The 19,227-nt window shown below is 39.7% G+C and overlaps 1 protein-coding gene across 1 annotated transcript in view; it reads right to left on the reverse strand.

Moving 5' to 3' along the window:
- Positions 1-1,787: 1,787 nt before the first annotated feature.
- Positions 1,788-19,227, reverse strand: part of LOC117421191 (programmed cell death protein 4-like) — a 41,273-nt gene continuing 23,833 nt past the window's right edge. The window contains exons 5-12 of the mRNA XM_059034147.1: positions 19,072-19,185; positions 14,164-14,385; positions 13,176-13,273; positions 10,120-10,234; positions 8,908-9,015; positions 7,142-7,252; positions 6,813-6,952; positions 1,788-5,993 (exon numbers count right to left, since the gene is read on the reverse strand). Of these exons, the coding sequence (XP_058890130.1) occupies positions 5,942-5,993; positions 6,813-6,952; positions 7,142-7,252; positions 8,908-9,015; positions 10,120-10,234; positions 13,176-13,273; positions 14,164-14,385; positions 19,072-19,185 (960 nt within the window). The 3' untranslated portion in view covers positions 1,788-5,941. The remainder of the gene's footprint in view (positions 5,994-6,812; positions 6,953-7,141; positions 7,253-8,907; positions 9,016-10,119; positions 10,235-13,175; positions 13,274-14,163; positions 14,386-19,071; positions 19,186-19,227) is intronic.

Below are 19,227 nucleotides of genomic sequence, written 5' to 3' on the forward strand. Positions count from 1 at the left end.
GAATAGTCCAATGTTTTGTTCTTATCCATTCTTGGGTGCTTTTAGCTGTGTGTTTTAAGTCATTATCCTGTTGGAGGACCCATGACCTGCGACTGAGACAGAGCTTTCTGACACTGGGCAGTATGTTTCGCTCCAGAATGCCTTGATAGTCTTGAGATTTCATTGTGCCCTGCACAGATTCAAGGCACCCTGTGCCAGGCGCACTAAAGCAGCCCCAAAACATAACCGAGCCTCCTCCATGTTTCACTGTAGGTATGGTGTTCTTTTCTTTGAAAGCTTCATTTTTTCGTCTGTGAACATAGAGCTGATGTGACTTGCCAAAAAGCTCCAGTTTTGACTCATCTGTCCAAAGGACATTCTCCCAGAAGGATTGTGGCTTGTCAATATGCATTTTAGCAAATTCCAGTCTGGCTTTTTTATGTTTTTCTTTCAAAAGTGGAGTCCTCCTGGGTCTTCTTCCATGGAGCCCACTTTCACTCAAAAAGCGACAGATAGTGCGATCAGAAACTGACGTAACTTCACCTTGGAGTTCAGCTTGTATCTCTTTGGCAGTTATCCTTGGTTCTTTTTCTACCATTCGCACTATCCTTCTGTTCAATCTGGGGTCGATTTTCCTCTTGCGGCCGCGCCCAGGGAGATTGGCTACAGTTCCATGGACCTTAAACTTCTTAATGATATTTTCAACTGTTGTTACAGGAACATCAAGCTGCTTGGAGATGGTCTTGTAGCCTTTACCTTTACCATGCTTGTCTATTATTTTCTTTCTGATCTCCTCAGACAACTCTCTCCTTTGCTTTCTCTGGTCCATGTTCAGTGTGGTGCACACAATGATACCAAACAGCACAGTGACTACTTTTCCCCATTTAAATAGGCTGAATGACTGATTACAAGATTGGAGACATGTGTGATACTAATTAAATAAACTAATTAGTTTGAAATATCACTATAATCCAATTATTTATGATCTTTTCTAAGGGGTACCAACAAATGGGTCCAGGCCATTTTAGAATATCTTTGTAGAATAAGCAATAGTTCATCTCTTTTCACAGCTTCTTTGCTTTATTCTATGACATACCAAAGGCATGCAAGTATACATGATAAAAAAGCTTTTAATTTCATCACTTTTCAGGAGGAATGAAGCATTATTTCAATGAGCTGTAAGGGTACCAACAAATTTGAGCATGTCTGTATGTACTGCGGCTAGCTGGACTACCCCGCATGTGTTTACCAGGTTCTACCGACTTAATGTAGATCCCTCTATGTCTTTAATAGGCACTAGTATCTATTTATTACCTCAGTGAGGCGGAACCGAGGACGTCACTCCGCTGAGGGGCCTATCGGCAGTTTTGATATAAAATGCTCAGCCAATACCTGACAAGCAGGCATATCTCAAAAGTATTCAATTTGGCGGTCATCTTCTCTTTCAGGGAACCGGGGTTACATCTGTAACCTAACGTTCTATCCGTGAAAGACCAATCTGGTCCTTGCTGGAATTTAACCAACTTGATTTTAATGTTTTTTTGATCTTAAGACACCACCGCATACCAGTCGAATGTAGGTCAGCCAGCGTTTGGATGCTGTCTGTCATGCCACAGAAAATAGCTGCAGAAAATAATTACTTATTTTTGATGGTGAGCGTATTATCATAAAAAAAAAAAATGTAGATGTATTTGTTCTTGCCAACTGTGAACACTCAACGTTTCACTTAACAATTTTGATGTTCCCATACACTTAAGAGATGGACTTTTTATTTAAAAAAAAAAAAAAAAAAAAAGGACACTGCACACTGGGATTAAACCAACTTTTATTCAACTTTTGTCCCAAAATGTCAGCACAGCTGTAAGCTTGCAACAGAAAAAAAATCCCGGAAATAAAGCAGTTTACCATAAACAAAATGACTCTCTGGGGCTGAGGTGCAAGAGACACACAAGGGAAGCAGCAACCCCTACAATACCAGTAGAAAGAAAATTGTGTCACTGATTTTGTAAAACTCAGAACATTTCTCCGTTTAACAAAATGTCCAAAAACAACCCAACATTTATAAAACGCTTAAAAAAAAAAAATAATAATAATCAAAAAGTTAAAAAAAATGCAATAATCTTTCAAAAGGATGATCAGGTATTTACACCAAAAGGGCTGGTTACTTTTAAAATACCACAGATATATTCAAAAACCTTAAATGCTATTTATATTATCAGATATGCAAAGCTATTGCTACAGATATCCCCATTATTTTTTTTATTTTTATTTTTTTAACCCCAGTTTATTTTTTTCAAACGGATTGGTTTCTAAAACCTTCATTCCCTCCTTAATGACACAGTATCTTTAAAAAAGGGGGGCAAGTGGTTTGTTAAATCACTCAGATGAACATGCAGATAGTATTTTCTGGCATAAAAGAGCTAACTGTGTAATTGTATGTCCACCCACCTTCTAATTCCTAAGCCACAATGGAAAAATGTATTTGAAAGAGGAGGATGGAAAGAGAAGGAATGTGACATCCCAACAGATGAGTAATTCACCAGTCATTGACATGAATTCAGGCTGAATAGACCGACCCATATGCTCCAGCAAAGGGCCACCCACAAGGGGCACCACAGCACAGCATAGTACCCCAGACCTGTTAGAGTGACTAATTCTACTTACGATAATACAAGAGCTTCATACGTGTACAACTTTCTAACCTGTTAATAGACTTTTTTTTTGGTGCATTGTGTGATTCCCTGTTGCGTTTTCTGACGGTTCTCCATTTCCTTTTGTTAGGAACTGTTTTCAGACGTGATGAATTTCTGTGTGTTTTGCTCACAAAGAAACTCTGCACGTCAAGTTATTGACAGTGAATCCTGATTCTTAAAAAACTGGTCATTACCCCTTTCAGTCCTTATCTTAGAACTGTATGTCAACATATGCCATCAGAAAATCACATTGGAACCTCATGGAACTCCTAGGTCCCAGTCTGCAGTAGTGTGTAAATACATACATGTAAAAAAAAAAAAAAAACGAACACGTTAAAACTGTCCTGTTCTCATGTTACTCAATAAAACTCTTCAGCTAGGGTAAAGGGACTGAAGTGGACTGACTGGTAGAAGGTGTACTTGTTATTTAAGCACTCTAATGAAGCAAAACTCAGTTAACTTTGAAATACAAAGTTAACAATGAGGGTATAACATACTGTGGTTTTACGTATTTGTCAAGTGATTCTTTCAAACCACATCCAGTAAAGCCTACCTATAGCAACTGACATTACACTACATGTAGGATTTACTGAACTATTCCATCAGGTTTAACATGCTTCATAAAGTTGCATCAGAAAACACAACTGATAAGCCACAGAAAGGGGCAGGTTATCACCAAGAGATAAGGAAACACACATCATTTAATAGCCATGGATATATTAATGCTTGTTTTTTTTAGATTCTGTTTCACATTCCATTGACTTAAGTGTTTAGAGGTTGTCAGTTAAGGGTTACACCACTAGCAAAATATTTTAGCTTACACAAATATGCAGGCTAGCTTGCTCGCTTCTTACACAGAGGCATGCCTGCAATTGGGGAGAGTTAGCAGCTTCAGTGTGCAGACTAGCGGTCGCTGTAGGTTTGCAATGGAAACTTTGTTTTGTTGGGATAGACGAGGGATGCATTTAAAACATTTTAAAAGTAGTTTTATCATGAAAAACAGCTCGGATTTCTTTTAAACAGAATGCTAAATATGCAAAATTACAACCCCCACCCTCCCACACACAATCTGGGGAACAGGTTATGATGCTGTGCTGGTAACTCTTTGATACATTCAGGATACAGTAGTTTAGTGATCAGTCTAACCTGAAGACATTCTCTTGGAGATAGTAAACAGACCCAATGTAATACTGTAGCTGCCTGTATTGGTGTGCATGGATACAAAAGCAGGATAAATGTGACAACAAACCCCGAAAGAAAGACGAGGAACAGTGACTACCACCACTGGTATAACAAAATGTGCTACCCAGGCTACAGAAAGACGGAAAAAAAACCCACTATGTAAAGCAACAGTCACAAAAGAAAATGAGAGGCAAATATAATCAAACAAATTAACAAGGAAATGTAATCCCTACCAAAAAATCTTTGGCTTATACTAAATGTATTTAAAGCCTTTTTTTAAAATGTGTAACACACAAACGTGTTAATATTCCTTTCTATTTTCCAGTTGTTTTTTGGCTAAAACTAACTTTGAAGTCTTACAGCTGCTCTGGTTTACAGATGAAGATCTTTGAATGCAGTATATTAAGACTGGCATTGTAAGTATTTAACATGTGTTTACGGATAGGAATAAAGAGCTTCCAGAAGTCTGGTTAAGTAGGACCCGTCATTTTACAACTAGCTCAGCAGCACACCCCATTAAAATAAGCCTTATGAGCAATGTTTTTCTAGAATCGGATTGAGATGATGCAAAATGCTTGCATGAATCTACATGCTGTCATAGGATTGTTCTTTTCATTTAAAATCATTCTCTTTTCACTTAAAGTGAACATGTTCAATAAATTGTGCCTGCTGTTCACTTTTGTTTGCTATTTAAAGTAGTTATTTTACACACGCGTTTTCAGTCGTTACAATATGAGACCTCATTTACAAGGGAGTCCTGAAACGTCCTTTCAGACAGGAGTTTTTCCTTCCTAGGTCATATCACCTCAGCAATAGCTTAGAGGTCATATCATGTCACTGACTGCAGACCATGTCAGACATTAGAGGAAGCAAAAAAGGCGGCGTTGGAGTGGAGAAAGTCATACATAAACATATGCTGGTGCTTGGCAATGTAGAGGTCAGTATTTCTGTCAGGAAAGCATATTCCTTCACTTGCTGTCACTAGCCCCATGGCAGGTGTATTTAAAGATGTGATCCTTAACAGTGTTGAGTCTAGTTAGGCCATCAGCTACAGATGGTATGTGACTGTTAGAAACAGTCAGTGCTGTACTCTGCTTCCCTGCCAGTCTGAGGGTAGACTATATTTAACACAATCTTTACCCCTAGTCTTCTGCTAAATGTAGACATAAAAAAATGCTTAAGGTAGACCACCGTCCTGAGGTTCTTTAGTATGAATCTCTTATCTTGTCCCTTGCCAGATGACAGAAGCATTTTAGACAGCTAGTTTTAGAGAGGGACCCGAGTAATATTAAAAACGAAATAACTTTTAATGTTTTTTTAATTTTTTTTTATTTCACTTTTATGGTGTTTGCAATTGTTCCAAGGGATTTCTGTTGCTGTAACATTACAGTATAACTATTTCCCTCCTTTTAGCGGTTTCACCATTTGCTTTTACGGAATGCTTACTTACCCCTGAATTCTGCAGTACAGTTCCGTACAGTATAGTACTTGAGACTTGCCACTGTGACCACAGGACAGTTTTTACTGAACCATGGAACCTTCTGGACCTCCAATTCCTACCAGAAAATGCCTAATTTATAACGTTAAGTAATTTAACATTAAGTACCACTTTACAAGTCCACAAGGAGATAGACGCTTCAACCCGTCCCCTTGACTTGATTACATAGATGAAGGCACAAGCCACAGCGTTTATCTACTTGGCTTAACTTCTTTTAGCATTACAATCATCAGCTTGGTTCTGTATTTAGTACTGTATTTTGTTTTTTAACAAAGTGAATGAATACTCAAATAACATGCAATGAAATACAAAAAGGACAGTCGTTGGTGCAAAAAAAAAACAAACAGAAAAAAACCCATAACAACCATATCCCTGCCCCAACTGCCTCCCTTTGTAAAGAGCATGTGGAACGACAAACTCAGAAAAAAAAGGAGAAGTGTTTCCCCTTTTCACATTCCCCTGAATGAAAGCGTTGCCTTTTCCTTTGCTGTGCTTGTGAAGGGCCGGGTGGGGAGGGTACTGCGTGTCGGCTGTCTTTGAGCTGGCTCCCCTCGTCAGCTAGGACAGGCACAGACGCGCTGAATCAGTTTTACTGCTTGATGAGTCCACCGTCCCCCTCACTCACAAAGCGCTTGCGTCCCCTGGTTGACCAGAAAAAGAAAACAAAAAAACAGCTGTAACAGTTTTTGTCATATGCGTGAGGTTAGCATGACATGGCAAACATTTTAGACCAGCCACAGTAATAAATAAATAAATAAATAAATAAATAAATAAATAAATAAATGGTGACATCATACTTAACCATGAAGTGTGTGGGATGTTTTTTTGTCTACACACAAAATAAAACAGACACCCACTCTGTATTTATGACACAAGCCTCCTGAGGATGCAGGGTTTACAATAATGCTGCAATTTATTATTTTTTTGGTTTGTTTTTTTCAAATCAGATGACTAATAGGTTTTGTACATAGAGTACAGTGCAACTTTATTGCTGTTCTGTTTGGTTTTGCCGATGAAATACTGGAGCACAGCAGCACCATCTTGTGGGAATATTTTTTTGAGCTCCAGTACGTTGTCAAAAATTGTTCAGAAAAGTTTCTTGGAAGTAGTATGGCCAGATAATACTATCAGCATGTACCAAAGTTACAGCTCTAGCGAATACAAGCCCATGCTCCTAGATTTGAAGGGTGTGCAGGAGAGCTTAAGCAGAGCACAGTTCATACCAAGCATAAATATCTAAATGCAGTATTACTAGAATTATCTGGGGCCGGTCAAACACAAAAATGTAAAATGTATTGCAGTGTATGAAATGAAAGCTTTGTCTTTATACCGTAACCGTCATTTCCAATCATAATCCAAGGTTACCATGTGTACAATTACATAAGCATATACAGTACATTAGTACAATGAAATCCCACAAGATACATTGGTCCCAGTCCATAAGAAAGCTTGGTGCTCACCTAGAAGGACAGGCATCTCTAAGCGCTTTGGTTATAACAGTCTCCTGGAAACAGAGATCCACAAACGTCTCCATGATGGTGTGGGCATGAGGTACATCCAGGTTAATGTCTGGCAGCTCGTCATACACACGCTGGAATCCCTTCAAGACAAGGTATGCATGCGTTACCTGCCTCTGCTAATTATTCAGTTGGTGTTTTTTTAAACTGAAAAAGTTGTGACCGTTTTTAAAATAACCTCTTCAATTATTTTTTAAGCACTGTGATCAATGCTTTGTGTACATGGCCATTAGCATCTGAAATTTACATTGTAAAACTAATTTTGCACTTACTCGGTTCATCTGGTCAATGGTGATGAGTCCTGTTTCCCAGAATGCTTTGAGTAGCTTCACCATCATGTTCACAGCTGTCTCTCCATTGGACTCCAGAACCATCACCACAGCCTGATCAGGGGAAACAAACAAACAAACACGCTAACTAACAAACAAACAAACAAACAAACAAACAAACAAACAAACAAACAAACACACACACCAACCAACACACGCTAACAAACAAACAAACCAACCAACCAAGACACCAACCCACCAACAAAAACACGCTAACAAAACAAACAAACCAACAAACCAACCAACCCACTAACAAACCAACCAACCAACAAGCCAACCAACCAACCAACCAACCAAACCAACCAACCAACCAACCAAGCCAACCAACCAACCAACACACGCTAACAAACAAACCAACCAACCAACAAACACACCAAGACACCAACAAAAACACGCTAACAAACAAACAAACAAACCAACCAACCAGCCAGCCAACCAACCAGCAAGCCAACCAACCAACCAACCAACTAGCCAACCAACCAACCAACCAACCAACACGCCAACCAACACGCCAACCAACCAACCAACACGCCAACCAACCAACCAACCAACACGCCAACCAACCAACACACCAAAAACATATTAAAGTGTTTACGGAATGGAAAATTACGTAGCCGTGTAGCAGGACATTGATAGCGTTCAATAAATGTGTCTCTTGCACATGAAAACACTGAATTTCCTAGAACGTGTTGCTCTGTCGTTACACATTCTGACCCGTCAGTGAGGGGTGAAGATGCCTGCTTGCTGTGTGCATGGCTGCTGGTCCTAAAGTGTGTCTCCAGTCTAAACATTACTGTAGGTACTTCAAGATTAGTGCCTATTCAAAAAGAGAAAATTGCAACTGTCCCCTCCACAAGCTTAATAAAGATTACAAGTGTTCAGAAAAGGGAGCATTGCTGTACATAAGAATGTCAAACACAGCTCAATTGCTGAGGCTATTTAACCAACTGGTTTAATTCAATTCACCCATGTACTCATTTGTTTACGTTTAGAGACCTACCCAGTGTGCTGTCCGAAGAACAGAACCAGGACGATGGCATTGATCTGTGCAGATGAAGTTCGGTTTGGAACACCGCAGATGTCACAATGTACGTTAAGCCTCAGGCTATTTTGGCTCTCAATCATACAACCTCAGCAAAAATACAGTCATTGATTTCATACAAGAAGTCTCACAAAACGAAAGGTCTTACCAAAAAAACTACACCGATAAACTCAATGGCTGCAGCGAAGGATTTAACATACTGTATAGTTTTCCAGACTTTAAAATGAGGAGAGGCTAATGTATCCTCCTTCCACAGCACTGTAGATTGACTTCCTTAGCAGCAGGTGTTGGGTTCCCCCCCTGACACCACTCTAAAGTCATATGTAAAGCAAAGGGAGTTTCAGGTTTCGGGTCAGGTCCCAATAACTGTTGCACAGAAAGCAGATCTACAGTGTGGTAGCAGTGAATTTCGAAACCTCAATAAAAAATACTAAGAGGCTTGTTCAGCTAATTTGAGCAAGTTTAATACATGCACAGTCTGATTTGCAATGCTGACTACTACAGGGCTGGAAGGTTGCAGAGTCTCTTGACTTTCAGGAATGAGGAAAACAAAAGACCATGCCTAGGCAGTCCACAGCTTCAGCGAAGTTAGTGAGATACAGCTACATATGAAAAAAATAAATAAATAAATGAACGATAACAAAAATTTAAAACAAGTTGTCCCAACCTCGTAGACAAGTTCATGGTGAAAGTGAGGCACTTCCAGATCCCGCAGGCAGCGCTCTGCCTCGGACACCTCCCCCGAGACCAGGTACTCCTTCAACAGCAGGTTCACCTGAAACAGACGAAGCGCATTGCATGACCAGCAGGGGGAGCCAGGCAGCACTGTTCACAGCAGCAGTATGTCCTTCGTCTCATAAAAACAAATGGTATGTGTACTCTGCAAACAAAAAGCTCCCAGGAACCATGATATTTCTGTATTGTGGCAGGCATCTCCAGGCTAGAACCGATATCTAAAATATTTAGTTTTCTGTGGGGGCTTTAACCTTCACAACTTTTTTTTTTTTTTTCCCCCTAGAGGGTCCTTATTCAAAATGTGACCACTGACCATGATCACAACACAGGTCTGGAGGTTTGTATGAATCATAAAGTCAGAACATTTCATAGAACAAAAAAAACAAAAAAACAAAACAAAAAAACAAAAAAAACAAACACACAACCAACCTGTAAGGTTCTTATTGATCCCAACTGAAATCTTAAACTGGACTTATGTACTATTTTAAATTATATAAAAATAAAATAAAAAAAAAGAGACATATATCTCTATATATTGCACAGAATTCTAGGATACGGCTAATCTATACATTTAAAAAAAAAAAAAACATAAATCTATCACAATCTCTGTCGATGATCAATAAATGAACGCACTGGCACACTAATGAATTATGAACTAAAAATACAATTAATTTCATTCAACCAGCACGCTACTCTCTATTTTTATGCAATATCACAATACAAAAATAAAAATAAAACATCTCCAATCTATCTAGAAACACTGCGAGCACACACAGCAACGGTGATATCGGGCAGGTCATAAACTTTTTCTTAAATAAAAGTAACTGCAGCAAAAAAAATAAAAAATAAAAAAAATTTACTGACTGCGTGGATTAATGTGGTTTTAATTGCTGTATCTTGCTCAAGGTCTGCCTCTCTTTCCGTATGGCAGAAGGTGCCCTATAGAGGGAAATACTGCCTGGCAGGATAGGAAATAACACAAGTTGGCAGTCTACTGCAGAAACAGCAAAGTTATGTAACATGCTGCCCTCTGGCTCATCTGCAGAAAAGAGGCTACATTTGCGATCATGACTAACCAAGGACAAAAATGCACCCTATTTGTTAACAAGCTGCTGCTGTGTGCTTCAGGTCGCCTTGTTCCTACCTCTCTGATGAGATGCCTCACAGGTCTCTGTCCTCCCCCCACACCCCACACGTTGTCCAGTCGCATGATTTCTCGCTTCATAGACAGCAGCACCGCAGCACGGTCCAGTGCAGCTCTGCAACAACATTTTTTTGTAAAAAAACAAGGTCGTGACAAACATCCACTGGAAGCACATGTCAAAACAGAACACTGACACAGACAGACTGACAGATACCTCCTACACCACCAGATTCTGATACTCATATACCTCATTTACATGCACCACTCAACCCGGGTTGAAAACCCTGGTGCCCCTGATCCTGCGTTTCCATGTTAATTTAGCCAACCCACTGCCAATCCGAGCTGGCCCTGATTTTTTTTGGACCCTTCCCCAAAGCGTAGACGGGTGGAGGTACATCACAGCACTGACCAACCAAGTGACGAGTGGGTGTAAACATTTAATGCACATCCGGGGGGAGCAGCTTTCTCCGTGCTTTCATATTCGTATATATATATATATATATATTTTTTTTTTTTTGTAACAAAACGCTGCAAATAATTATTAGGATTATCAGAAGTAAAGCAATAGCATCCATCCTTTCGGTTTTGTAAACAAATTAATGTGACCTTAGCCGCAAGGCTTTTTGGGAAAGAACCGGCAACATCTGTCAAACTCTCAAAACATGGAAATAGAGTCTTTTCACTCAACTCGGGTAGACTATTAATGGGGGTTCAGGAGGAATGCGGGAGAACCTGGATCACCTCAGATTGGCGGTAAATCCAGGCTCATGGAAACAAGGTATAAATAACTTCTGCAAAAGAATGTCTTTACCAAGTTTCAGCACAATTGAATAAGTTATTTTCTTTGTCTCTCTTTATATCTGTAAGTGTGACAGCCTCCATATAATACACTCGATAACTTGCGCTAAGGAAAAAAAAAAAAAAAGCACTGAACCATGCTTCCTTTGTAGCAAAACCCATAAGCAACGGATTTTATCTTTTTTGGGACATGGCTGAACAGCTCCTATAGTCTGTAGGCTTACATTAGCTTGTGAATGCCTGTAACAACATGCACTAAACAGCCAATCTACTCTCCTTATTGTCTTTCTGCTACTTTTATGTAGTGTCGGGTGAGGGCAGCATTGTACAAAGAGCTTCACAAAAGTCAGTAGGTAAAATACAAGTATGCTGCATGTACATTATTCCTGTTACTCAAGCGACCCATTCCGGGGGCCTGCAATCAGATCCAAGCAAGGGAAAAAGCCAATTGCATCAGATAGGATCCCCCAGAGAGCCATGCAAAGTAATCCCTGTGTGACCAGCAGGTCAGTAATCTTCCCTGTGCCTCAGTACTGCCCAGGCAGGGCCTCACAGGAAATATGATATTTCAGCACATCAGTGCTATATTAAACTTCCACTTCTCTACCCATTTGCGTAGGAACAGGCTCCTTTGTAAGATTGCATGAATGTCCAATGGATTTGGATGCAAAATGGAAGGTCTGTGTGGCCATGTTTAAAGCACTTCTCTCTCTAGAGTACAGAAGCCTCAGTCACATGGCAGCATACATGCGTGCAAATGCACTTAGAAAGATTTCTGGCATCAAGCAGCTGTTATCACAGTAAGTGGGAGAAATGTTCATCTGTCCAGTAACTGAGAATTAACTGTAGTCCTTGTAAGTTTTACCTATACCCCTTATAAAAGTCTACCACAGTATTCTTGCATGACATTTTTTTTTTTTTGTTTTACCAAGATTTTTCCATGGTTTATTATTATGCTTTACCAGACCTTACTATTCTTTACTATGCTTACCTATGCTTTCACTAAGCCTTATTAAACTTTGCTGTGCTTTTACTATGGGAACTTATAGAACAGACAGTAGGGTCCTATTCACAAAACTATTTAAGTTTTTATGTTGTTTAAGTGTTTATAAACATACTCTTCAGTAGATAGCAGCTACTCTCATGTAATCAAAATAACTAGATTTCATGAACTGTAAACTTAATTAATCAAACTCAACTTGCTGTCACAGTGAGAGAATAATTCACAAATCAGTATACTCCAAAGAACTTACTGGGCCTGCCTGGATCAGTGCATGTGAGCGGAGTGGAGCGCCCCTCGCTCTATTCCTCTTTGAAACTGCAAGGCTTTTATTTCCCCAGTCTGCTCCGCTCCACTGCTAGTGTAAATCTTTTCCAAAATGTTGAGATGTGCAAACCGGTTTCTTTGAAATCGGGTACCCAGTTCCTGCTTTGGTACCAACGAACCGGATACAAATATCAGGGATCCGGTTCCAGTAAGTACTATTATGTTTTTAGTAAAACTGACTATTAAAACATTAATTTCTGTCAAAAACACATTTGCTAACTATAATTGACGCGTTCACTCTTGGAAAAATAAAAAAAAGGTCTGCAAATTATTTATTACAGCAATAATGGGTTTTTTATTATTTAATTTTTTTGTATTTATTTCCATGGAGAACAATTCAATCTCACTTTTACATGAAGTGATGAAAACACTTTGGGTAAAGTGAATCTTCTGCACCTCGATGGGATCATTCGCAAGACAACCCCAAGAACATGACATGACTTCAGCTATCTAAAAAAGTAATTTAACCCCAGGCCGATGGGGTCATATTTAAGCTTGGGATCCTAACATACACTGACCCTTTTGCACATACTATGTGGTTTTTTTTAAAATTGTAGAAGCTTTGTGAAATTTGCAATTAACACGGTTCATATACAAGCACACAACGGCTTTCGCTGTTGTAATAAAACTGGATATTATTTTGTTAACTTTAATTATACAGGGTGATTTCATAGACTGCGCAATAGTGTCAGAGCATCGCAAAAGCTGCATCGTTTATGGATCATATCTTATACGTACAGTGTCAAATATTTTTATTTTGCAAAACATCTTTTGGAGCGGGAGCGGTGCCGTGCCAGAGGCTTTTCGCGCTCACTCTCCACTCAGGCACTTCACCCACTCCACTCCACACTCCTAGCAAAATGGTCCCGCTCCACTTCTCACTCCGCTCGCATGCGCTGGCCTGGATGAAGAATTGTAATTCTGCCCTCACCTTGCATGGTCACAGTCCACCCTTCCTTTGTAGCGGTCAAGAAAATTCATTGGGAGAGCATGATCTGCGATCGCCCTGGCAATAAACTGGCCCAGCATCTGAGAAAAAAGAGAGAGAGAGGCAAGTTCAGTGCACTATACAGAGCCTGGCAGTGTCACTTTCTTGGGGTATATCAACACATGCTGTGGCTTATCTTGCAGAAGTAGGGGGATGATTTTTGGTACTAGCACTGAATATATAAATACACAATGAAGCCCAATATGTGTATACGACACAGCTATCTATCAGAAGTTGTAAACCCATGTCTGTAGCCTTATCATGCATTATATCATGTTGAGATGTTAACACTCCAAGTTGGAAGTTCTCCCCAGTTGTATCTTCTTGTTTGTAAAATGACTGGTACATTTGGATACTATACACAATACACTTTGTGCATTGCTGATAAAAAGAACTGTTTGAAAACGTGTACACCCCACCCACCCCACCCTGTCAGATACTGTTAAAATTGTGCTAAATCACAACTGGATAAACGGTCTTTGTATGTAAAACATGAATGAATGAAGGGAGGGAGGATATGTGATGGTTCTCAGTGGGCAACACATCAATAATGAGAGGGCGAAAGAATCCATAACCACCATACATAATTTTTGGGTCTGCTTTCACAGATGCCGATTAGCAATAGTCTTGAACTACCCAATGTTATTTTATGTAAATGGGGTGTGTGAAACCAGTCATTTCAGTTCATCTGCTTTGCCAAAAAATACCAGCCGACACCGACCTGGCCAAATCCACTTTGTAACACACATATAGGATAAAGAAAGAATTTATTTATTATCAGACGCTCTTATCCAGGGCGACTTACAATTGTTAAAATATATCACAGTACAAAGTATCGCATTCTAAAATATCACACTACAAGTTAACACATTATAAACTAGCACATTACATAACATCACGATACAGTTCCTCTGCGCTGGGAGGACGTTACCTGTGCCGCCTCAGGAGTGTCCAGGATGAGGTCAGGAAGGTCCTTCAGCATCTTATCGAAGGCTCTCGAGATATCGTCCTCGCTCAGGGCCTTGCCCACGAGGTCGGACAGCAGCCGTGATGCAAGCTCTCTGTGACTGGCTTTGCCTTCCAGCGCCAGGGCCACGGCCAACGACGAGAACTCAAACTTCTTCCTGCCCAGGTTCAGCCCCTTCAAAAGGGCCTGCAGGGAGAATAGATACAGCAAACTCTTATTATAACACAGTATGTCCATTTCACTTGTATTCACATTGGATGGCACGCTCCCTTAATTATAATTAGGGCTTCAATTTTTAAGTTTTTATATTGTTTGTTCATTTCGGGGGGGGTAGTAGTGCACAAAATTGATGACACACTGCACACCGACACTGGCACACTGCCTGCCTTCTGAAAGCCGTTTTCTTTACGTAGAAAGAGTAGTGAATGATTGACATTATTTAAAACACGTTGCCAAACCCACGTTTATCTGTTTAAAAAAATAAAAAATAAAAAGTTTTCCACAGTAATCTATTATAATTAGGGCTTGAAAACTTCAAGCCCCAAGTATAATGGATTACTGTGGAATGTATATCCAATTCAGCATGTTTAAAACATTATTTAAAATTACTGCATTCAATGCGGTTTATGCTAACCTATTAATTGTGGTTCAGGGGGTGGAGCTAGGCCCCCCTGCATCCTATCATCTTCTTTCATCAATTCAATCTACCTTATTTAGCCATCAGTCGCCCTATCCAGACGTCCTGTGTTTTTTCATTTCCTCCTCCTCTAGAATCTCAACCGCCTTTGCATCTGTCTCCTCTGGGGGGGGGTTAGTGATTCCACTTTCTCCAACCCTTTGTTAAGCTTTGCTTCATTTACCTCATAGAGAAGGGTTCTCCATGAGTCAGAGGGAACCCCCGGACAAACCCCTCCTTTAGCATGCATCATCCCTTGTCTTGTTCTCGTTCAGATTCTGATGCCTCTATTTATTTGAGGGCCCCAAGCGGCGGAACCCCTTTTCGTTTGTCAGGTCTCCTCAGAGACTGTGACCCCTCTCCTGTTTGTCGGGTCTCCTCAGCAACGGAACCCCCCCTTCTTTATGTTGGGCTTTTGAAGAGGCGGAACACCCCACTCTATATGTTCTAATAAACTACTAACTCCATGTTTTCTTTCTGGTTCGCGAGCCTCTTCATATGTCAGGTCACCTCAGAGACGGTGACCCCTCTTCGTATGTCAGGTCACCTCAAAAGACAGTGGCCCCCCTCCTGTTTGTCAGGTCTCCTCAGCGACGGAACCCCCCTTCTATATGTTGGGTCTTGAAGAGGCGGAGCCCCTCTCTCTACACATTTTAAATGTTACTAACTCCATGTCTTTAAACACTACATCAGGTGGCCTTGCTCCACCCTGTGCTTGCTGATTAAGTGTTAAAAAGATCCCCTCTGCTACACAATACTGCATGTTGCTTAAGATCAGTGTCTGAATTTGGCGGTCTATACCATGCTCCTATTATTATGCCCTTTGAATTTTTGTCCAAACCCAGCGCTCCTTCCTATCAGATACACTCTTAAGTAGCAGCACCTTATGAGGTTGCAGCCGCTGCTCAGGACACTATTTTGTATGAACTGCACAGGGCTTGGTGAGACACACATCACAGCAATTGCCATTGTTTCCTTTGGCATGTCTATACCTAATGGTAATAAAGCATTCCTTAGTCTCAAAGGCTTTCTGGTATGATAAAGGTCAACCCACTATATATACAAACACACCTACCTACCATTTCTTTATTTCTCACGTACAACTTTTAAATATCTTCTAACAAGAAGGCTTGTTAGAACATGAAATGATATTTGATATATGATATTTTATTTTATTTACAGTAGTACTAGGAGATAACACTAGTCTAATCATATTTTATAATTGTTAATAACATAAACATCATGTTTATTGATATTTTATAAATCACTATACTAGTGCTACCGTACTAGGATAGGGTTAAAAACAAGAGTTTTCTATGACCTTCCCACAAGACAAAGGCAAGTCTGTGAAAAGTTACTGAGAAGGACATACTATTTGTATTGAAATATTTGCAGACACAGAAATGAGTGTAATTTAAACTGGCATAATACTTGTAAACACACACATTATATATATATATATATATATATATATATATATACACACATACACACACTTTACCATATATATATATATATATATATATATATATATATATATATATATATATATATATATATATATATAATGGTAAAGTTGCATGTGCTCAGTGCAAGATCAGATATGGCATGAACTGAATAAAATGTTAGCGAATGCAATGAGTTTGAGGGAGTCCTTGTAAGTAACCTGTAATGGCGCAACATCTAATGCTGGTGTGAACCAGAATTGTTATGCCAACTTAATTGATAAGATCTGAAGCAAACAGAATGATGTAACTAGAACAATGTGGACTACTGTGTGAAACAAAGAAGCGGTTATGAAAGGTGTAAGCATTCAGCTAGGTATAAAACAGGCTTATGGAGGCAAGTGAGGCGACAGCGTGGGAGAAGTACGAGTGGACATCACAGTACATCACAGAAGCAGAAAGGAGGAATTACATCTTTAAATTAAATTTTAAATTGCTTTAAATCAGAAAACATTGCAGCTTAAAGTCTAACAGCTGCGTGTCTTTTTCTGATAAACTGAAACTTGGAGCAGCTGATTCAAATTCCACGCCGTTCTGAGAGGCGGAGCCCACAGCACAACGCATAAACAAACAAAAGGCAGCCAGTGTTCAGAGCGACAGCGTGGGTGAAGTCCAAGTGGATAAGTACATAACAGTTAGAAGCAGTTTGAAAGCAGGTTGACAGCTGCAGAAGCTAAACTGATCTTCCAAAAAATAAATAAATAATAAAACATGGTCTTCAAGCCAGTAATCTGTGACAACTGCACAATGTGGGAAATCCGAAGAAACCCAAAAGAGTTCAACCAAGTTTGTGTAAAGTGCCGCACGATCCAGGACTTGCTTCAACGAGTAAGTCTGTTAGAATAGGACCTGGAAGAAATGGGACAGCAACAGGAGCTTGAGGAGCTGACACACCCACAATTCATGGAAGTCTGCACCCCTAGCAGACTGAAAGCCACCAGGGAGTTGGAAGAGAGTCGAAACAGCTGGGTTCAGATAGGCAGAAGCAGGGAAAAAAAGAAACTTCGTCAAACACCAGAAATCCAAACATCCAACAAATTTGAGCGACATTTAGATGACCAAAACCAACATCAAGAAAATGAAAGGAACAACATCCAGGACCCTATAAACAGTGTTGACCAGGCAGCAAAAAGAAGGGAGGTCATGATTGTTGGGGACTCCATATTGAGAAACACAGCAAACTTGTATTTCCAGGGACAGCTGGAAATACAAAATCAAAATGCATGGTTGAAATCGTGGTGCACACAGGAAGGCTTCACCTTTCTTGAACATTGGAGCACATTCTACAACAAGGACTATCTATATAGGTGGGACAGACTGCACTTAAACAGAAAGGGAACCAATCTACTCGGAGAAAGGATCCTTGAGGAGGTCCAGAAGATTTTAAAACTAGAAAGGACGGGGGGAGAAAAAAAAAAAAAACAGAAGGGAGACCACATCAAAACAAGGGCAACAACTCAGTTAAGACAACTATTAAATGTATTTATCTTAATGCTAGAAGTCTCAGAAACAAAATGTTAGAACTTGAAGCTACTGCACTAACAAGTAACTATGATGTGATAGGTGTTACAGAAACTTGGTTGTCAGAGTGCTGGAGACGAATATAATATCAGTGGGTACACACTGTATAGGAAAGACAGGCAGGACAGAAGAGGCGGAGGGGTAGCGCTATACATAAGAAATAGTCTTGAAGCCCAGGTGTTAATTCAGGACAAAGAAAACAACGCAGAATCAATATGGGTCAGAATAATGGACAAAAATTCAAAGGGCATAATAATAGGAGCATGGTATAGACCGCCAAATTCAGACACTGAGCAAAATAATCGGTTATACAATGACATTCGAAATGCGTGTAGAAAAGGAGAAGCCATACTAATGGGGGATTTCAACTTCCCCCGTATAAAATGGGAGAACCCGGTGGGGAGCACGACGGACGAAATTGAAATGGTGGAAATGACAAATGACTGCTTCCTAACGCAATTTGTCAAGGCATCGACTAGAGGGGAGGCATGCCTTGATTTAGTCTTTTAAAATAATGAAGACAGAATAACTAAAACAGAGGTCAGAGAGCCATTCGCAAACTCAGACTACAACATGGTCTCATTTTAAGTACTTTTTAAAACCCCCAAAGTAATGACTAAAGCTAAGATTTACAATTTTAGAAAAGCAAACTATGAAAGGTATGAAACAGAGACTAACAGAAGTAGATTTGAGTAATATAGAGAAAACATCCACAGAAAAAGGATGGCTGTTTTTTAAAAATGTAGTACTAGATTTGCAAAACAATTACATCCCAAAAGTAGACAAATCTAAATCTAAAACAAAATGGCCAAAATGGTTTAATAGATCAATTAAAAAAAATATTCAGCGAAAAAAGGCACTTTACAGAGCATTTAAAAGGGACCAAATACAAAGTACACAGAAAGAGTACTTGGAACTGCAAACACAAGTCAGAAAGGAAGTTAGAAAGGCCAAGAGAGAGCTAGAAATCAATAAATCAATATTGCTAAGGGGGCTAAAACCAATTCCAAAATGTTTTTCCAATATTATAACACTCACTTATGAGAGGCATTTAACAGGTTGAATGGTCTTGAAGCAGAAAACCTGGTTCGCATTCAAGGACACGGCAGTTTTCCTGCTATACTCTGTTCCATATATACAGAGGCATTACTTCTACAAGGATCCACTTGCCTGAACTTCCCTGGTGTCTCCATGTTCGAAGTACTCCTGTACAATGGGGTTCACCATCTTCTCCAGCTCTTGCTCATCCAGTTCAGGGACCACCGTTGCATAAACAGTGTCGCCCTTCATCCGAAAAACATAAAATTAACTCATTAGAGTAGCCTT

Source organism: Acipenser ruthenus, chromosome 1 (assembly GCF_902713425.1).
Source record: "Acipenser ruthenus chromosome 1, fAciRut3.2 maternal haplotype, whole genome shotgun sequence".
Lineage (NCBI taxonomy): Eukaryota > Metazoa > Chordata > Actinopteri > Acipenseriformes > Acipenseridae > Acipenser > Acipenser ruthenus.